At 48.4% G+C, this 16,036-nt stretch overlaps 1 protein-coding gene across 4 annotated transcripts in view; it reads left to right on the top strand.

The window, feature by feature from the left end:
- SBNO2 (strawberry notch homolog 2) overlaps positions 1 to 16,036 on the top strand; it is a 64,846-nt gene that overhangs the window by 33,728 nt on the left and 15,082 nt on the right. For all 4 annotated transcript variants that reach the window (XM_040589259.1, XM_040589262.1, XM_040589260.1 and 1 more), the window contains 9 exons: positions 4,913 to 5,074; positions 10,908 to 11,000; positions 11,560 to 11,656; positions 12,018 to 12,178; positions 12,627 to 12,760; positions 13,280 to 13,370; positions 14,730 to 14,873; positions 15,386 to 15,503; positions 15,930 to 16,035. In XM_040589259.1, coding sequence (XP_040445193.1) covers positions 4,913 to 5,074; positions 10,908 to 11,000; positions 11,560 to 11,656; positions 12,018 to 12,178; positions 12,627 to 12,760; positions 13,280 to 13,370; positions 14,730 to 14,873; positions 15,386 to 15,503; positions 15,930 to 16,035 — 1,106 coding nt within the window. The remainder of the gene's footprint in view (positions 1 to 4,912; positions 5,075 to 10,907; positions 11,001 to 11,559; positions 11,657 to 12,017; positions 12,179 to 12,626; positions 12,761 to 13,279; positions 13,371 to 14,729; positions 14,874 to 15,385; positions 15,504 to 15,929; position 16,036) is intronic.

Raw genomic sequence — 16,036 nt, 5'->3', positions numbered from 1 at the left:
CACTGTCCCAGTGCAGAGGAGTGTTTAATGAAGCAGGCTGAGGAGATGGAAGCAAAGCAGGTCTGCCAGCCCCCCTGCAGGAAATTTCTCCCACCAGTGATGATCTGCAATGTGCTGCCTGGATTTAGCTGCTATGCTAAATTAGGGGTGGGGGGAACTCCAAAAAACTCAGGGAAAAAAACCCTCCAACCCCCCTAAACCAAAGTAGCCTAATTCCAGAAATAAAATTTATGTGGAGAATAGCTGCAGAATAGCATTTGAGATGAAGATCCTGCCTTGTGGGGTAACGTCTGTCTGTTGCAGAAATTCAGCTTCCACTGAAACATAAAATAAGTGCTGTTACTGTAAAAAAAACCTCGTTTCCAGTGAGAAGATTAAAAAATTCTTATTGATCAAACAGGGACAAAATAACTTGCTTCTAATCCTGATGACTGAGGTGGGTGATCTCTCTGGAGTGGTGTCACTGAGCAGCTTCTCATGCCCGTCAGACTCTTCGAGAAGTAGAAGTAGCACATAGCAGGTCTGGGAGCTGCCTTGGCACTCCCTGCTCAGCTCATCGCCCCTTTTCAGTGCTTGCTGCACCTGTAACCTCCTTGCTTCTCGTGGTTTCTTGGGCCATCTCTTCCACCCCTAACGCTGGCATCTTGTTTGCAGCTGCTTCTGTCTGCATGTCAGCGCTCAGCACCTTTTTGCTGAGGGTCTCGCCTGGCAGGGAGCAGCTGTAACTGGTATCGATGGGTCTGACAGTGGCTTTATCCCACTGCAGAAAGGAGTCCTTGTGCTCACTTTGTCATTTCACGAGCTGACGGTTTAGGTGATGATCCTTCCTTTCCCTTGAGGAGACTAAGCTCGCTGCTCCCGTTTGCCCCATATAAACCAGTGGAGTAATTAGTCAAGGCACGGTTTATAATGACACAGGTTGTAGTTATCAGTATGGCCTTGCATAAACAATTACACTGTGTTTTGTGTACGAGCGAGGCTAATTTACTGAGATTGCACTCTTAAGTTCTTCAGGGCAGGGATCTAGCACGTCACTACTTTTAGTGCTCTTTGGATAGTATAATTAGCTAAGACAAATGGGAGACTGGAAGCTTGTGACTAATACCTAGTAATACTGCAAGAGGATGGGATCACTGAAATAATTTCCAGGACTAATACTATCCTCCCTCGGACTTGGAGGCTGGTTTCCTCTTTCCCATTTCAGTCTGGTGCCCTGAGTGGAGGGAGCGGTGGTGGGGCTGGAGCCTTTGCTGGGGGATTGAAGGTGCTGGGCTTGGGAAAGCAGGGGATGCCCGCTGGGGTACCTGGAGTCGTGGTGCAGTGCTTTCACATCTCCCGTGGCTGTTCCAGCCCAGCACTTTACTGGTCTTCAGAATCTGAATGTGCAGTGGCCACTCCAGTCTGCTCCACAGCCTTCTTGCTGCCGTGCCCGTGTGTTTGCAGACATTTCCTACTGAACTGCCTTCTGCCAGGGGTATTTGCAAATGAATAAAACCAGCGCAGAGGTGTTTCCCCATAGCTCAGCAATGAGACCAGGTGGGGATCTCAGAGCTTCCAGCTCCTTGAGATGCTGGTGCCGCCATCCCTGGGTGGTGGAGCCTTCAACTGGGACGCTGTCAGGGAAATGCTGAAATGGATCCATGTAACAAAAGTTTTTCGTAATGAAAAGAAAATCCCTGGCTAAACAAAGCTGGATTTGCCTTGTAACTCCAGCCTTTTGGTTTAGCTCTTTCTTGTGCATAGCGTAGTATCTGCCAGGTGTCCTTGAGAGAGGAAAAACAAGCTTCTCCTCTCAGCGTGCAGATTGTAAAGAATGCCTGTAATCTTGTAGATTTAAAATCGAGGATGATGATGCCTCTTTTTGATTGTTATGAATAGGAACTAGCTCTTGCAGATCACCGTGTGAGCTGAGCTCTGAGGGCTCTGCCCTTCCTCCCATCTACCGGAAACCATGCGACCCCTCGAGGTGGCCAGGCCTGAGATGAGGTGTGCTGCTTTTTTTTCTTTTCAGGTTTGCATTCGGGATCTCCCCAGGCACCTGTGAAAAGCAGCATGCCTGTGTCTTGATAACCAGCCGCTGTTCACCGCGTGTGGACAAGCTGCTTGGACCATCATGGTTTTTGAGTGGGAGGGTTGTAGTTCCAGGAGCTGTTTGTGCCACCACTGTTGTGGTGGGTGCTCATAGAAGATAACTGTTGTTGTTTCTAGTGCTGGGCTTTGAAAGTAACGTCTTCAAAGCAATTATTATGAGCCTCTTGATATCAGTCTGTATTTATCCTCTGTGTAGCATCTAGATTGTCAAGACACCCCAAGCGGAGTTCTCAGCTGCTTTGGGTCCTCTGACTATGCCTAAGCCCGGTGTATCAGGAACCGGAGCGGACGGGTGAAGGGGCAGTCCATCTGCCTGTCCACCTCTCTCTTCCTCCTTTCTGGGAATGTCCAGAAAAGTTGCTACAAAATGGATCTAAACCATTTTATAACAGGCATAATATGGAAGAGTAGCATCAGGTGATAAACTCTCTTCCCAAGCTCCACAGTAAGCCCAGTTGTCAACGCGCTGTGCTTTACCCGTGTCCTGGTTGGATCTGAAGAGGTGTTGGTAGCAGAGGAGCGTAGATCGTGGTGATAGCCGGAGGCTGCTGAACTCCTGCAGCGCTTGTTTTTAGGATGGTGAGCCCAGAGGACGAAGCAGAAGGGTGGGGAGGACAGTGAGGGGAGATGGTGGCTTGTTTCAGCAGCACAGCGGTTCAAGGTAAACGGCAAGTGTCTCTGCAGGGGACTGGAAGGTTGAGAGAGGCTACAGACCTGGGGAGGGGGGAGTTAATGGGGAAAAAAAAATAATCTCAGTGGCTTGAGCAATGTTTGCTTGAATCCTACGTGTACTGTCCATGCGGCACTCCAGATCAGGAACTTGAGGCTGTGGGAGGTGGGCACGTTGCTGCAGGATGGAGAAGGCGCTTGCTCTGGCCGAGAAAGGCCAGACTTACCCAGCTGCCTTCCTACTTGGTCAGGTGTGAAATGGAGTCCCATTTTCAGGGGTCACGTAATTTTTAGAGGATAAAGTTTGGTGCCTGCTTCAGTCTTGGAAAAGCCTTGGTTTCTGGGTGATCCTAAACAAGCCACAGAAGCATGGAGAGCGAGGGCTGCGGCTGGGCGCACCGCTGCGGTGGCACGTGTGGCATGGGAGGGTGTCCTGCACAGCACCACCCTGGTGGCACAACCGAACCGGCTCTTTCTCTTTAGGCCTTCGGGTCCCCCCGTCGGTAACTGAAGGATGCAAACGTCACACGTGGCGCTGTGACCTCTGTCACCGCTTGCCTTTGCTTCAGCACATCCATGCGCTTGCGTAGCTGCAGCCCCTGCACCTGTGGCTTCGGAGCAGACAGGGTGTCTCCTCAGGTGCCAGACGAGACATATCTGGGAAGAAGGTGAAGGGAATATGTCTGATGGTTTTAAATACTGCAAACCTGTAACTTTTGATAGCAGTCGTGGGAGGGAGGCTGACCCAGCTCTTGGCCTGAAGCCCTTAGGAATAGTGCAAGCAGGCTCAGCTGTGCATGATTTCATGTCAGGCAGGGCTAAGTGACTTTTAAAAATCTTTGGCTGCCTTTCTGCCTTGTAGTAGGAAATTGGCCCTTAACTGGAAATGAACGGTGATTTCTCCTTGTATCAGACACGGTGGCTCTCCTGGCAGCCGCGCTGCGGTAATAACGCACTCATGAGGTTATCTGGGCTAGCGGAGAGCTTGAGCTGGCCATCTGCTGACAGACCTGACCCTTGTGAGGAACCACAAAACTCGTTTGTGTTGGCAGGGTCCTGTGGGGCACCAAGAAAGACCTGCTGGTCTGTCTGCCTGTTCCCCTGGGACAGAGGCTTGCCTCCAGCAGGACCTCGGCGTTTGGAAGTATGTTGCTCTTCAATAAACAGCAGACAAGGTTTTTCTGCTTTGAAAAACTTTAGAAGTGGTATTTGATGTGGAAGGAGAACTGAGATGATGTGATGGAGTCAGGGAAAGTGCTGCAGGATGCAGAGTAAGAAGTGCTTCTTGGCTGTTGGTTCTTGCCACCTGAAATTTGAAAAAAACAGACAAGGACTTGATCGTAGGATGGGGATTGAAGGCTCTTTCTGAGCTAGAGTTTGTGTGACTCAAACCATCATCATCACCGGGTTTGCGCAAAATAAAACGGTTGTAAGGCATCTCAGGACAGGCAGCAGAAAAAGAATGGGGGCAGAGATTGATCCTCATCACTGAAGCACGTTCTCTTCTTGTCCGGACTGAGGCATGCCCTTGAGAAAAGGATTAATAGATTTGCCAAGATTCATCTAGATGCAAATCCAGATGACACTAGCGCTCCTTCCCCCTGCTCCTGGCAGCCTTCTTTGTGCACGACCTGGCACGAGGAGACTTAATTTTTCCCGAAGCCTCCAGGTATCGCTGTGTTAGAAATTGCAGTTAAACAGCTGTGTCATTACTAGGTGTAGCTAGTACTCTGTGGGTTTCTGTGCATGAATGAAATACTTGAGTCCTCCGAGTGTTAGGCTGAGGACTTTTCACCCCTCAGACTTCTTCAAGGTCAAATACAAAGCTGAGGTGACAGAGCTTGTTGAATGCTCCTCTTTCTCCCACTCTGTATGTAGAATTGTGCACAGCCTGAGTCAGTCCTGAACATGTACCAGCACTTCTGTCTGGCCCATGTTTTTCTTACTTTTTCAAGAAACTGAGATTTTAAACCAGCTGCTTAGAGCATGTCCTCATTTAAAAGTTAATTTCTAAGTTTTGTGGAGCATGAAGTCAAGGAGCTGCTCATTTAATAGCAAGAAATTAAAAATTCCTGGATGAGTAGGTGTGGGAAAGGAGGTCTCTGGTCTTCTCATCCTGCCTCCTCTAATTGGGGTTGTTTCTCCATTTCAGGATTCTTCATACCTCGATGAGCTCTCCAACAACTCCCTCTTCTCATCCCCTGCGGATTCCCTCTCTGACATTGCGGATCCTAAGGACTTCTTGCCTGCCGATGGTCTGAACCACGTGCCAACACTATGGGATATAAACACACCACAGCAGAACCAAATAGAGGTATGGGCTGCTCCTTTTCCATCGTCCCTGACAATAAATACCTTAGGCTTCATCCCGTGGTGTTTTCACCAAGGAATTAAGAAACAACTCAGTTCCCTGCAGGGATGGATTTGTGGTACAATGGTGTTATTTTGCTATTACCAACTTCACTTGAGGAGGGATGGGGTGAAATGATGACACAAACTGTAGTCTCCTGGAAGCAGGAGGGAATCCGGACATCCTCAAAGGGATACCTGCACTCTTTCAGAGTGTGGTGCAGGCACTAGCTCTTTCTTCTGATGGCAGTGGTGGGTAGGTGCACAGTGGGTCAGGTCTATCCCTAAAACATTCAGCAGGTCCAGAGTGGACTGTGACGGGGTGCTCAGGAGTGCTGAAGAGAAGGACTGCAGGAAAAACACTGTGGTGTAGATCATTAACTGCCCTCAGCAGCAGCCACCATTTGTTTATTCTCCATGGCAGATATTTTAGTAACAATGACTAAACCCCCACCCCTGTCTCAACTTAAGACTAACCATTTGTGTTTACTTTGTGAGTCGAAGTCCCTACAAGCTTTTACGTCTCTTGAGTTTCCCCTGGGCGTGTGATCTCCCGACAGTCCCACAGCAACATGTGGTTCTGTGCATTTTTACCAGCTTTCTGCCATCTGTTTTCCCTCTTCTGTTGGGACTGGTTACTCACTGTTGCACAACCTGGTATCAGTCGCTACGGGTTTGGTTGTTGGCGGAACCAATATCATACGTGTCTGTGGAATCTCTGGATCTCGGCTGTCACGGTGAATGCCCAGCCGTGCAGTCGGTTTCCTTTGTAGTTCATTCTCTTACAAAGACACTGGGGAAAAAGATTCAGTGTGAATGCCCCAGAAGGCAATCTGGCATGGCCGTGCTTTAGCCGCTCTTGTATTTTGAGGTTCTGTTGTGTTTAGAGGCTGCATTTTCACTTAGTGGTGTGTCTGCCTATTTCCATGAAGAAAGCTGGCTGGTTGTCACAGCTGGGAAGTAAGAGTCTTGGCAGATGCTGCTGCTGTGTGGCTCAGTGACAGGTCGGGCACTGAAGGAACGTGGCTTGGTGGTGAGGGTCCTAGCCTGGCACTCAGGCAATCAAAGCTCCTGCCTGCCTTAAACTTTCTGTGAGATCTCAGGCCATTTATGCAGATCCTCAAATCAGACACCTGAGCTCTTGCTGAAATCACTGAGGTTGCATCACCTTCATAGACCTGTGCAGCATCCTCCTGGCCCGCAGCGTGTCTGTAGTGGGAGGCAGCGAGTACTGCTGCTCTGCTGCCCGCGGGTGATCGTGTTGGACACCAAGGGTCACGCTGCTGCGCTGCTGAGTGAGGGCTGCACAGGCGATCCACGCACAGGCTGGACCCCTTTGCGGTTTGAGACAGCAGGAAGGAGAGTTGAGCTATTTGCACAAAAGAAAAGGCTGAAGACATCACAGGCTTGTAAACTGGGGGATGAAAAAAGCTAGAAAGCAGATGCATCCCCCGAGACAGAGAAGGCCTATGCCTTATGACTCCCAGTTTCCTATTATTGAGTGTTTTTTACGTCGTAGCCTAAATCACTACAGAAATAGTTCCTTGGTGTCCTTTTTTCTAAACATGTGAACTCTGGTCGAGATACTCGATGCTTAAAAAAGCTTGTAGTTTTGTATCTGTGGAGTATACAGCAAAAATCTTAGTGGGAAAAGCCGTTTTAAACCCAGCGTAAAGAATGCAAGTGAGAAACAAATAACGTGTGAGACCAACTTCTCTGGCCTGGGGGAGCAGCCGTCTAGGTCTCTGCTGTGTGCCGCTCTCACCTCCTCCCCTTGCCCCTTGTTCTGCAGAGCACTTGGGTTCAGATAAAGCTAATTAACTCCTTGGAATTCCATTTATAAACGACTTCCTTTAGAAAAGAATCTCTAACTGTTTTAAACGTTGCCTTATCTGTGTTTTCTGAATACAGAGGTGGTTGGGGGTGGTTTTGATTGGTTTTTAATTTCACTGAGTTTGATTTTTTTTGTTTGTTTTTTTGAGTTTGAGTTTTATTTCCTGAGGCCTCAGTTAAGCAGGTCCCAGGCAGGAGATTTTGGTTTCATTTTTCTGTGGGAGGTGATAACTCACGGGACACAAGGTAAACGGATTGTCAGGCTGGATCGTGATTGACAACTGTTTTATTACCTGAGTTTCAAATATGCTTTTTTTGTGGTTGTTGTTCTTAAAGGAGGCAAACAAGCGATCTGTTGCGAAATCTGAAGGCAGTGCCAAAGATAAGGTTCCTTACTATAACATTCAGTGCAGGATGGAGGCTTTGCTGATAGCCTGCACCAAATATACAAGCAATTTAGATAATCCTTCCCTGTCCCTCGCCACATCATTACATCACTGTAATTTTCCATAAAATTGCAGGAATTTTGGCTTTTGAGCAGCCAGAGCAGTTACGAAGCTGCAGTACAGAGCTGCGTGTCGGTCCTGTTACCCCGTATGTGAGCTGGGGAGGTGCAGTCCCAGTCTGTTTTGATGCAGGACATCCCAGTGGCAGCTGTGTAGGCAGCTTTACCCAGGAGCGATGGCTAGCCTCACACGGTGTTGTCAGGGTGGTAGTTTTTCCCGAATTTCAGTCTCCCAAGGTTCAGGCAGAGTGGAAATGGCAATCCTTACACAGCTGTGATGCGTGGGATACCTTGAGAGTGAAACTGGGTGCGTCCTGCCTGCGAGACCCACGTGTAGATCCCAGGTACAAGAACGGCCTTGTACCTCATCCTCTTTAAAAAAAAAAAAATAAAATAAAAAATTATGAACTGCCTTCTGTTGTGTAGCAATTTGAAGACATGGCATGGGAAAGACCATATCCCTATTTTAGCTTCCCCCTTGTTTCTATCAGCTGTCACTAGCACTGGGGAAACGGGTTTTCAGAAGGGAGGACAGAGCAAAATTACAGTTAAAAGCATCACAGCGAGACTGCGCAACGCTGAACATGTCAAGCTCACTAAGAAACCCTTATCTCAAGTGCCCAGCGCTGAAGCTTTAGGTGGAGTGTTTGTGATTGAAGGGGAAATGGCTGGACGCAGAGCTGTGTTCATGTGCAGGCGTGGGGAGAGCTCTTATCCGTAAAGAACGGAGACGTATATAATGTGTTTATCATTTCAGGAATGGGCATGGAGGGAAGAGCTACTCCACTGTTACATACTTGCAGGAGTTAGCAGACAAAACCCATGCTTGCTGCATTTGTAATGAAGTTGTGAAATACCTTTTAAAAATAGTTCCTGTAATCCATTGTGTTTTCTCACAACCATCTCACAAGTTTACAGTGTTTTTAAGATTGGGGAAGCAAAGCCCTGCCTCTGAAGCCTGTAGCTAGAATTCTTGTGAGCTGCTGATCTGTTTTTTTCTAACTCATCCACAGCACTTGAAAAATGTGAACAGCCTTGTCCTAGCTCAATTCATAGGGAATGAATTTATGCAGAGGGGAGGTGGCTTGTCAGCCGTATGTCGCTGTTTCTTTTCCCACTGAACTCATGGCAAGGTGAGGCAAAATGGAGAATAATGCAGAAAGGAAAAAAAATGGAGTAAGACCGAGCCTTTGTGCATGTGTCAGCAACTTTACTGAATGAGTCTCTCCTGCTTACACCCCAGTGTTCTCCCATATGCCCTGCATGCCTCTTCTATGAATGTTTTTAGACACGCAGCATAGAGGAAGGAGAAAAATCAAACTGGGAGGTGAGCGAGAGTAGAGAAAGGAAGAAATGGTACAAGTTCAGGCTGGGGAAAGATGCCCTATCCTCCAGTCCAGCTGCTGGTCCCACCTGGACTAGCCCTCACAGCATTTCTCGGCCAGGTGGTTAGTTTTCCAGTACTCCCAACCACCAGGATTTCTGTCACTTCCTTTGCAACACCTGAGGTCAAACGCTGTGTGCCAGAGCCCCACTGAACTGGGACGGCAGGGGTTTGTACTCTGCAGATTGCGTGATACAAACCCAGACCTGGATTAACCTTCCAGTGCTGGAACTGAGAGGAGCAAGTCCTGCTGTTCCAGCAGATCTGGGCCTTTCTCTTGCCTAAATAGAAACTCTTAGACTGAGCTCAGATTTGTAGGTGGAGATGTTTCACCTGCTCTCCAGATTTGTTGGCACTGAAAATAGCTCTTCCGTCCAGCTTCCTTCTGGTAATTCTGACTCAGGCTTCCAGTAATGGAGGGTGGTTTTTTGTTTTTTTTTTTTTAAATTTTCTTTCTTTCTTTTTTTTTTAATTTAAAAATAGGAAATAATCGGCATGTTTATGCTTAAGAACTTCCCATCTTTCACTTCTGCTGGTCTCTCTGTAAGTCTGGCACTCTTTGCAGGCTCTAAACTTGCAGTCGTGCTGCTTCTGGAGTTGCTGATTGCTTTGGATGCCATGAGCTGCTGGCTTGACCTTGCTCGCTGTCGGGAAATTCCAGGGTGATTTTATTGGGGTGGGGGCACACGAAGGATCTCCTCGATTGTACCTTCCCAGCTAGGAGTGTCTCGGGAGCTCTCCTGGCAGGCTGCGGTGCAGCAGGCTGGATGGTCCAAAGCCATCATTAACTCCGACACAGCAGCTGGTGCCTGGAGAGACCCAGCCGGCCCGTGTGGCACCCTGACCCCCACATTGCCAGCTGGGTGGGGGGTCTTGGTGCGGCTTGAGCTCCCAGGCCTCATGGCTGGTCTCTGTAGTGGAGGTCCTCACCGGTGGTCCTGTTTTCTGCAAGAATTTGGTGAGCCTGAGGGGCAGCTGGAAGCGCGCAGGCTTTTGTGGTCTCAGGCAAAGGGTGGTGGTTCTTCACCTTGGGACAGCTGTTAATTGGTGCTGGCCCGCGGGTTGTCTTCTGGTGCAGTTCGGTAATTACTTAGAACAGTGGTTTTAATGTTAAAAAAAAATTTGCACAATCATTAAGTAAATGCCTGCCTCAAGGGCAGTTTGTAAGAAGATGTAAAGTGCCGGTGTTCTGATTTAATGCTCGGTCCTTTCCCAGCGCTCGCTTTTAGTTGCAATTTTGCTCAGTCTTTCCCGCTCCCCCCCAGTTTGGATCGCCTTGGCTGTGCTCCCGTCTCCCCTTCTGGTCCCCAAAGCGATGCTGTTTCTCTTCCATTAGCAACAGAACCCAGAGCTCGCAGCTGGATTTGCTGGTTTAGAATATAACACATGATCCCGCAACGGGAATCTACACAGTTCCTTTTAACAAGGTCCTGTCTTGTTGGGAACGGCAGAGCCGTTTTGTACAGAGCTGCCTTTGAAGCAAACGGAAAATAGCAACTAGCGTAACTGCTCCAGTGCAGAGCAAGTCCAGTGTTCCCATAATAAACTTCAATCGGGTCTTGACGGGGACTGCTGGCTTGTAAGAGTCCTTTGAAAGTGGCAACGTTTGCACAAGAAATCTGTTAGTGCTAGTGGGAGGGGTATAAAAATTTGGCTTATGCCCGAGATCTCATGGATCAAGGCAAAACGTGGCATTTCGGGATGACCCGTCTTAATGTCCTGTAGTTACTATAGCCAGTGCAGAAAGGTTCCTGTCCTGTGGGTGTGGGAGGACGTGCAGGCTTTCAACCCACGTGGGCTTCTACACAAAGCGTTCACGTCTTGCAAGAATGTATTTACCTTGGCTAGTTGTTCCCTGTGTGTATGTTGACAAAGGCATGGCTGACATTTGCAAGATTTATTTGTTTCTGGAATTATTGCCCAGGGCTTTTCATTCACAAACGGTATTAAAGTCCACTGACAACATCAGAATGTAAAATCTGAGTACAGAGCCCAAGTATTTTTACTGTTGTATCTTCTGGGGTCGGAAGGCTGAGGGGTAAGACTGTTTTCTCACCTACACCTGTTCTGTTCCAGCTCTTCTCACCCAGCAGATCGTTCACTGGCTTGAACAGTTCGAGTGACCACGTTCCTGCTGTCCCCAGCACCCCGCTCCTCATAAGCTACCAGGTGAGAACAACGGGTGGCTTTGGTAGGGTCAGACACCAGGCTCTTAACTCGGTGACATCCACGCGGAGGGGAGCGGTTCTGTTTGCCCTTCAGAGGGAGTGGGACGAGAAAATCAGGCATCTACAAGTCACTGCCCTTTCCCAGAAGTGTCTTATGTTTCCTTTGGTGGAACCTGGCTTTGTTAAAGAATAATTTGTGCTTTCACAACTTTGCTTTATGCTGCTGAGTGCCGTGCTGAGTTTAAAGCTGCTCTGGGTCCCTTACTCAGGGCCAGATTAGAGCACAGCTGGGCAGAATTCATGCAAGCCCACAGCCCATCTGAAAACGATGTAAACATTTTTCCCTAATTTGGTGGGGACTAGGCGCTGAAAGTAGCTTCATAGCACTTGCTGGGCCCCCTGGGCAGGCTCTCACGGATGGCTTTCCTTGTGTTGCTGGAGTCTATAGATTAATTGTATTTGAAGGGTTTGTGAATTTGCATAGGGATGGCTTAAATGGTGTAGTTTCTAGCACGGCGTGTGTCCGTAGCAAAATGAGAACATTCACATTTTCTTTTCAGTCTCAGGCTCCTGCAGAGGAGGAGGATGAAGGTGAGGAGGAGGAAACAGAAGAGCTGGGGCAAACAGAGACCTATGCAGAATATATACCTTCGAAGTGTGAGTGTTGCCATCGCATGAATGTGGGAAGTTCTGTTAACTCCATTGTTGACCAACCTAATTAACGGCTCCCTTATTTTCCTGCAAGCCTTATGTGGTGTTTGCAGGCTTGTGATTTTCTAGAACTTCACCAGTGTACTGATCCTTTATCGGTGCTACGCTAACTTAACGCTTTTCGGTTGCTTGCTTTTGGGGGAGGCATGGCTTGATTGTGGCAATCTGAAATTTAAATGGAACAAAAGAGTAAAGAGCAGGGGTGGGGCTTGTCCGTTCTGTTCCTGAACAGGGGGCTACAGACTATTCATAGGAGGTGCCCCGTAGGTGTGAAGAACTTGAATTATGTTTTTTCTGTGTTGTTTAGCCAAGATTGGGAAGCACCACCCTGACCTTGTGGTTGAAACAAGCACTCTGTCCAGCGTCCCCCCGCCCGACATCACCTACAGCCTTTCCCTGCCACGCTCTGTTGCCGACAAAGGGTCACTCTCTGCACTACAGCTGGAAGCAATCATTTATGCCTGCCAGGTACAGGGCTCCAGCTTGCCCAGCTTGCATGTCTTACACCAGAAGGAATCTGCCTTTCACATGAACAAATGTTCAAGTGTGTTTTACAATAACCTGTCGTGTAGGTGATAAAACTTCGGAAGATTTGGCATGTGGGATTTTAAATGCCTTTTGAAAGGATTATTTGAAGCTGGGGACTTCTGTGGGGTCTGTTTCCCAATGAGGCAAGAATCCTTGACTTTTATTGCAGAGGGGAGTGCTTTACATTTTGGGGGCCGTTTCTGTGAACTGCCACTTGTGAGCTTGGCCGTGACACGCGACTGTTCCTGCCATTGTTTATCTGAGCAGGAAATGTGCTGGCATTGATGGGATATGTGAAAGGGTGAAGTGGTGCTCTTATAACCTCACATCAAAGCTGTTAGGAAAGGCAAATCTAGTTTAATTTCCAGTTCTGTTCTTGATTTTGCAGCAACATGAAGTTTTATTACCCAACGGGCAGCGAGCTGGGTTCCTGATTGGGGACGGTGCTGGAGTTGGAAAGGGCAGGACAGTTGCGGGCATCATTTTTGAAAATTATCTTAAAGGGAGGAAAAAAGCTCTGTGGTAAGTTGTTGGGTTTTTCTTTCCTCTTTTCCCGTAAGACCTTGGAGTTAGTTTGGATCTGGGAGTAAGGAATTCCTTAGTGCTGATGTTGGCTTTATAGTTGACTCATGCTGTGGCCTTGGGTAAGTCGTTTCCACCTCTTCGTGCCTGTTTGCTGTCTGGGAAACGGGAAGACTTCCCCTGCAGCGGCGATGGAGAGTGAGTCACTGTGAAATAGCAGATGATGTACCACGAGCCTGTCCCCGCGCTCTTTGAAGTCAGCGGGGGGGTTGGGGGTGTTCGTGGACTTCCCGGGTGCAGTCTCAGGCCCCTGGGGAGGGGGGTTTACTGCAGAACACACGCAGCTTGTTGTAAGTGGCAGACTGGAGTCTGCTGTAGGATTTTGCATTGAGGTGTGTGGGCAGTTGGAAATACGACAGTTCTGCGCACCTACTGGTGCTTTAGTCAGAGCTATTAATCACTCTGCGCGGCCTGACTAGCTCCTTAGCAGATAACCAGACCCGCCGTCTTGCTTTGCAGGTTCAGCGTCTCCAACGATCTCAAGTATGATGCTGAGAGAGACCTGAAAGACATTGAAGCCTCCCACATTCCTGTGCATGCTTTGAATAAGGTAGAGAGAAAAGTTGTAATGGTGTTCTGGAAAATCAGCCTGCAGTACCGGTTAGAGGGATCCACCTTAGCCTGTAAAGCAGCAGTCGCTTCTGCCTCTGTGTGGCTGGTGGCACAGGCGGTAGCAGACAGCAAGCTGCTTGCTGTTCCCTTCCCTCGGCGTGCTCTTCCCACTCGGGGCTCTTGCTATTTTTATACACTCTGCAGAGCTGCACTGTGAGCACAGAGCTCTTTTCCTGCAGGGAGCGAGAAGTGGCATCAGGCAAGTGCAAAGTACGGCAGGACGTGAACCTTTTTCGTCATTCCTGAAGAGTCCCGCAGAGGGAACAACTTCTGTTAGCTGTGGCCGTGCTCTGCTCTCCTGGGCTAACGTTTCCCAGCACTGGTTTCTTGGAACTGCTTTTCAGAGCATGCGAGTAAGGGAGCACATAAAAGTGCACAGATTGGTGCCTGGCAGGTTGCTGCAGACACCTGGTGCTGGGGCTGAGCACGTGGTATTTCCCCCCAGCTGAGCAAATCGGAGAATTTTCAGACTTTCTTCCAGTTACTCAGTGATGAGGATGAAGCATTTCTCAAAAGAAACAACCAGCAGTGATGTAATGGTTATCCACGGGTTCTTCACAGCCTGTGCTTTAGTCTCTTGTCCAGTGCATCAGCCTAGTCCAGGCTTGTCTGCCAGTTCACTGAAACACTTCCTTCTGGTTTTTAATGGTATCAAACAACCAGCCCTCGTGAAGTCAATGAAAACCACATGTGTTTGACACCTCTGAGTGCACTCTACTAAGAGGCTGAAAGGGGTGTTTGTTTTCAAACCAAAAAGGCTTTAAATGGAACTTTCTTCAGATTGGGACCGTGGGGTTTTTTTCCGCTACCTTTTATTTTGTTACAGGTGGGACCTATGACAGTAAGATAGGCAACAATCTCACCTGGTCAAAGAGAAAATTAGCTTCTAGAAGTATTTAAAACAGATGGGAGCGTTCAAAACCATTAAACATTCTAAACTGTTGCTTAAAAAAAAATCAAGTGCCTTCAGTTGGCCAGAAAATTGAAGTCCTAGCGTGGTCTCCCCATTTCACTGCATGCATCCAGATGTGCTGACACATTGGCTAGTGGAACTTCTCCAGACATTTAAAGTCCCTGTCATCACCATCTCTCAGTGCCAAATAGAAGTGCTAAAGACGTCAGCTACCAACAGTCTTTTGTCTGCCCTGCTCTCAGATTGGGTTTTGTTCTTGAAGGCAGGAGTGTGTGTCCTGCACAGTCGCAGCACAATCGACAGTGTTGAGTGTGGGCAAAGGATGGGTGCGACATACAGGCGACAAGCATCGTGAGCGTGTGCGCTGCTCTTCTTTTTCTGCAGATTAAATATGGTGACACAGCTACCTCAGAAGGAGTCCTCTTTGCCACTTATTCTGCGCTGATTGGTGAAAGCCAGGCTGGTGGACAGCACAGGACGCGCTTAAAACAGATTTTGGACTGGTGCAGGGAAAACTTTGATGGAGTTGTATCCTTTAAAAAAAAATACTTAACAAACCAAAACCAAAACTGGAGAGAGAAAAGAATGGAATGCTTGTGATTGTACTTCACCAAGGAACAAAGAGCGTGTGGCCATCTGAAGTCATTGGGAGCAGCTGTGCTGAGCAGCCTGGTGCCTTCGGTAGATATTTAAATGCTGTAAGGCATGCATCCCCCCAGCTCTTCTCTCCTCCTCTGCAGGCTGCACTGGTGATGGGAGGAGGAGGGGAAGAATGCAGCTGGAATTAACCTTTTCAGCATTCTTCTCCCTCAGCTTACAAGACGCACCTTGGAAGTGAAAGGAGAAGGAGGGGGAAATGACTTTGAGCTCTAAGGACTAAGCAAAACCCAACAGATTTCATGTGGTGCGGGGAGTGAGTCAGTCCTGTTGATACTGGGGCTGGTTGTTCAGCTGGTTGGAGGAGGCTGTTGCATTTTCTGTCTGCTCCTGTCCTCGGGATGAAAATAAATCTTTTCTCCTTAACTGACATTCCCACCCAGATTGTGTTTGACGAATGCCACAAAGCCAAAAACGCCAGCTCTACTAAAATGGGCAAAGCTGTGCTGGACCTTCAGAACAAACTGCCTCGAGCGAGGGTTGTTTATGCCAGTGCCACAGGTGAGCTGCTCTTGGCACCGTGTGGGCATCATGTGTAAACAGTTGCTGGTCACCTCGGATCTGAAGGATGTCCTTGGGATGAGAGGGCATGTGCTGGGAGTACACCTTCCTGCAAGGAGAGGTGAATGGTGCTGCAGTGCCAGAGGAGAGCCTAGGGTGCTAAAATCTGCCCCAAGCCCCATCACACTACCGTTACTGTGACTTTTTGGCAAGTCAGGCTACTTTCTCTCCAGTTTAACTTGTTCCTGGCCAGCTGTTCGGCTGTATGGTGATGCTTGCCCGCTTAGAGTATGGGGGGCAATATCTGGACAGGTCCTTGGGTCTCCTAAGGCGCAGTGGCAAATGACCATCCTCTAAAGAGTTCACTTGAGTCAGAACTATTCATAACTGCTGTGGTCTTGTTAACAGTGAATTCTGTTCAAACAGGTGCCTCTGAGCCAAAAAACATGATTTACATGAGCCGCCTGGGGATCTGGGGGGAGGGCACCCCTTTCAGAGCATTTGATGAGTTCCTGCATGCAATTGAAAAGAGG

Source organism: Falco naumanni, chromosome 4 (genome assembly GCF_017639655.2).
Source record: "Falco naumanni isolate bFalNau1 chromosome 4, bFalNau1.pat, whole genome shotgun sequence".
Classification (NCBI taxonomy): Eukaryota; Metazoa; Chordata; class Aves; order Falconiformes; family Falconidae; genus Falco; species Falco naumanni.
This window is presented reverse-complemented; position numbering and strand designations above follow the sequence as displayed.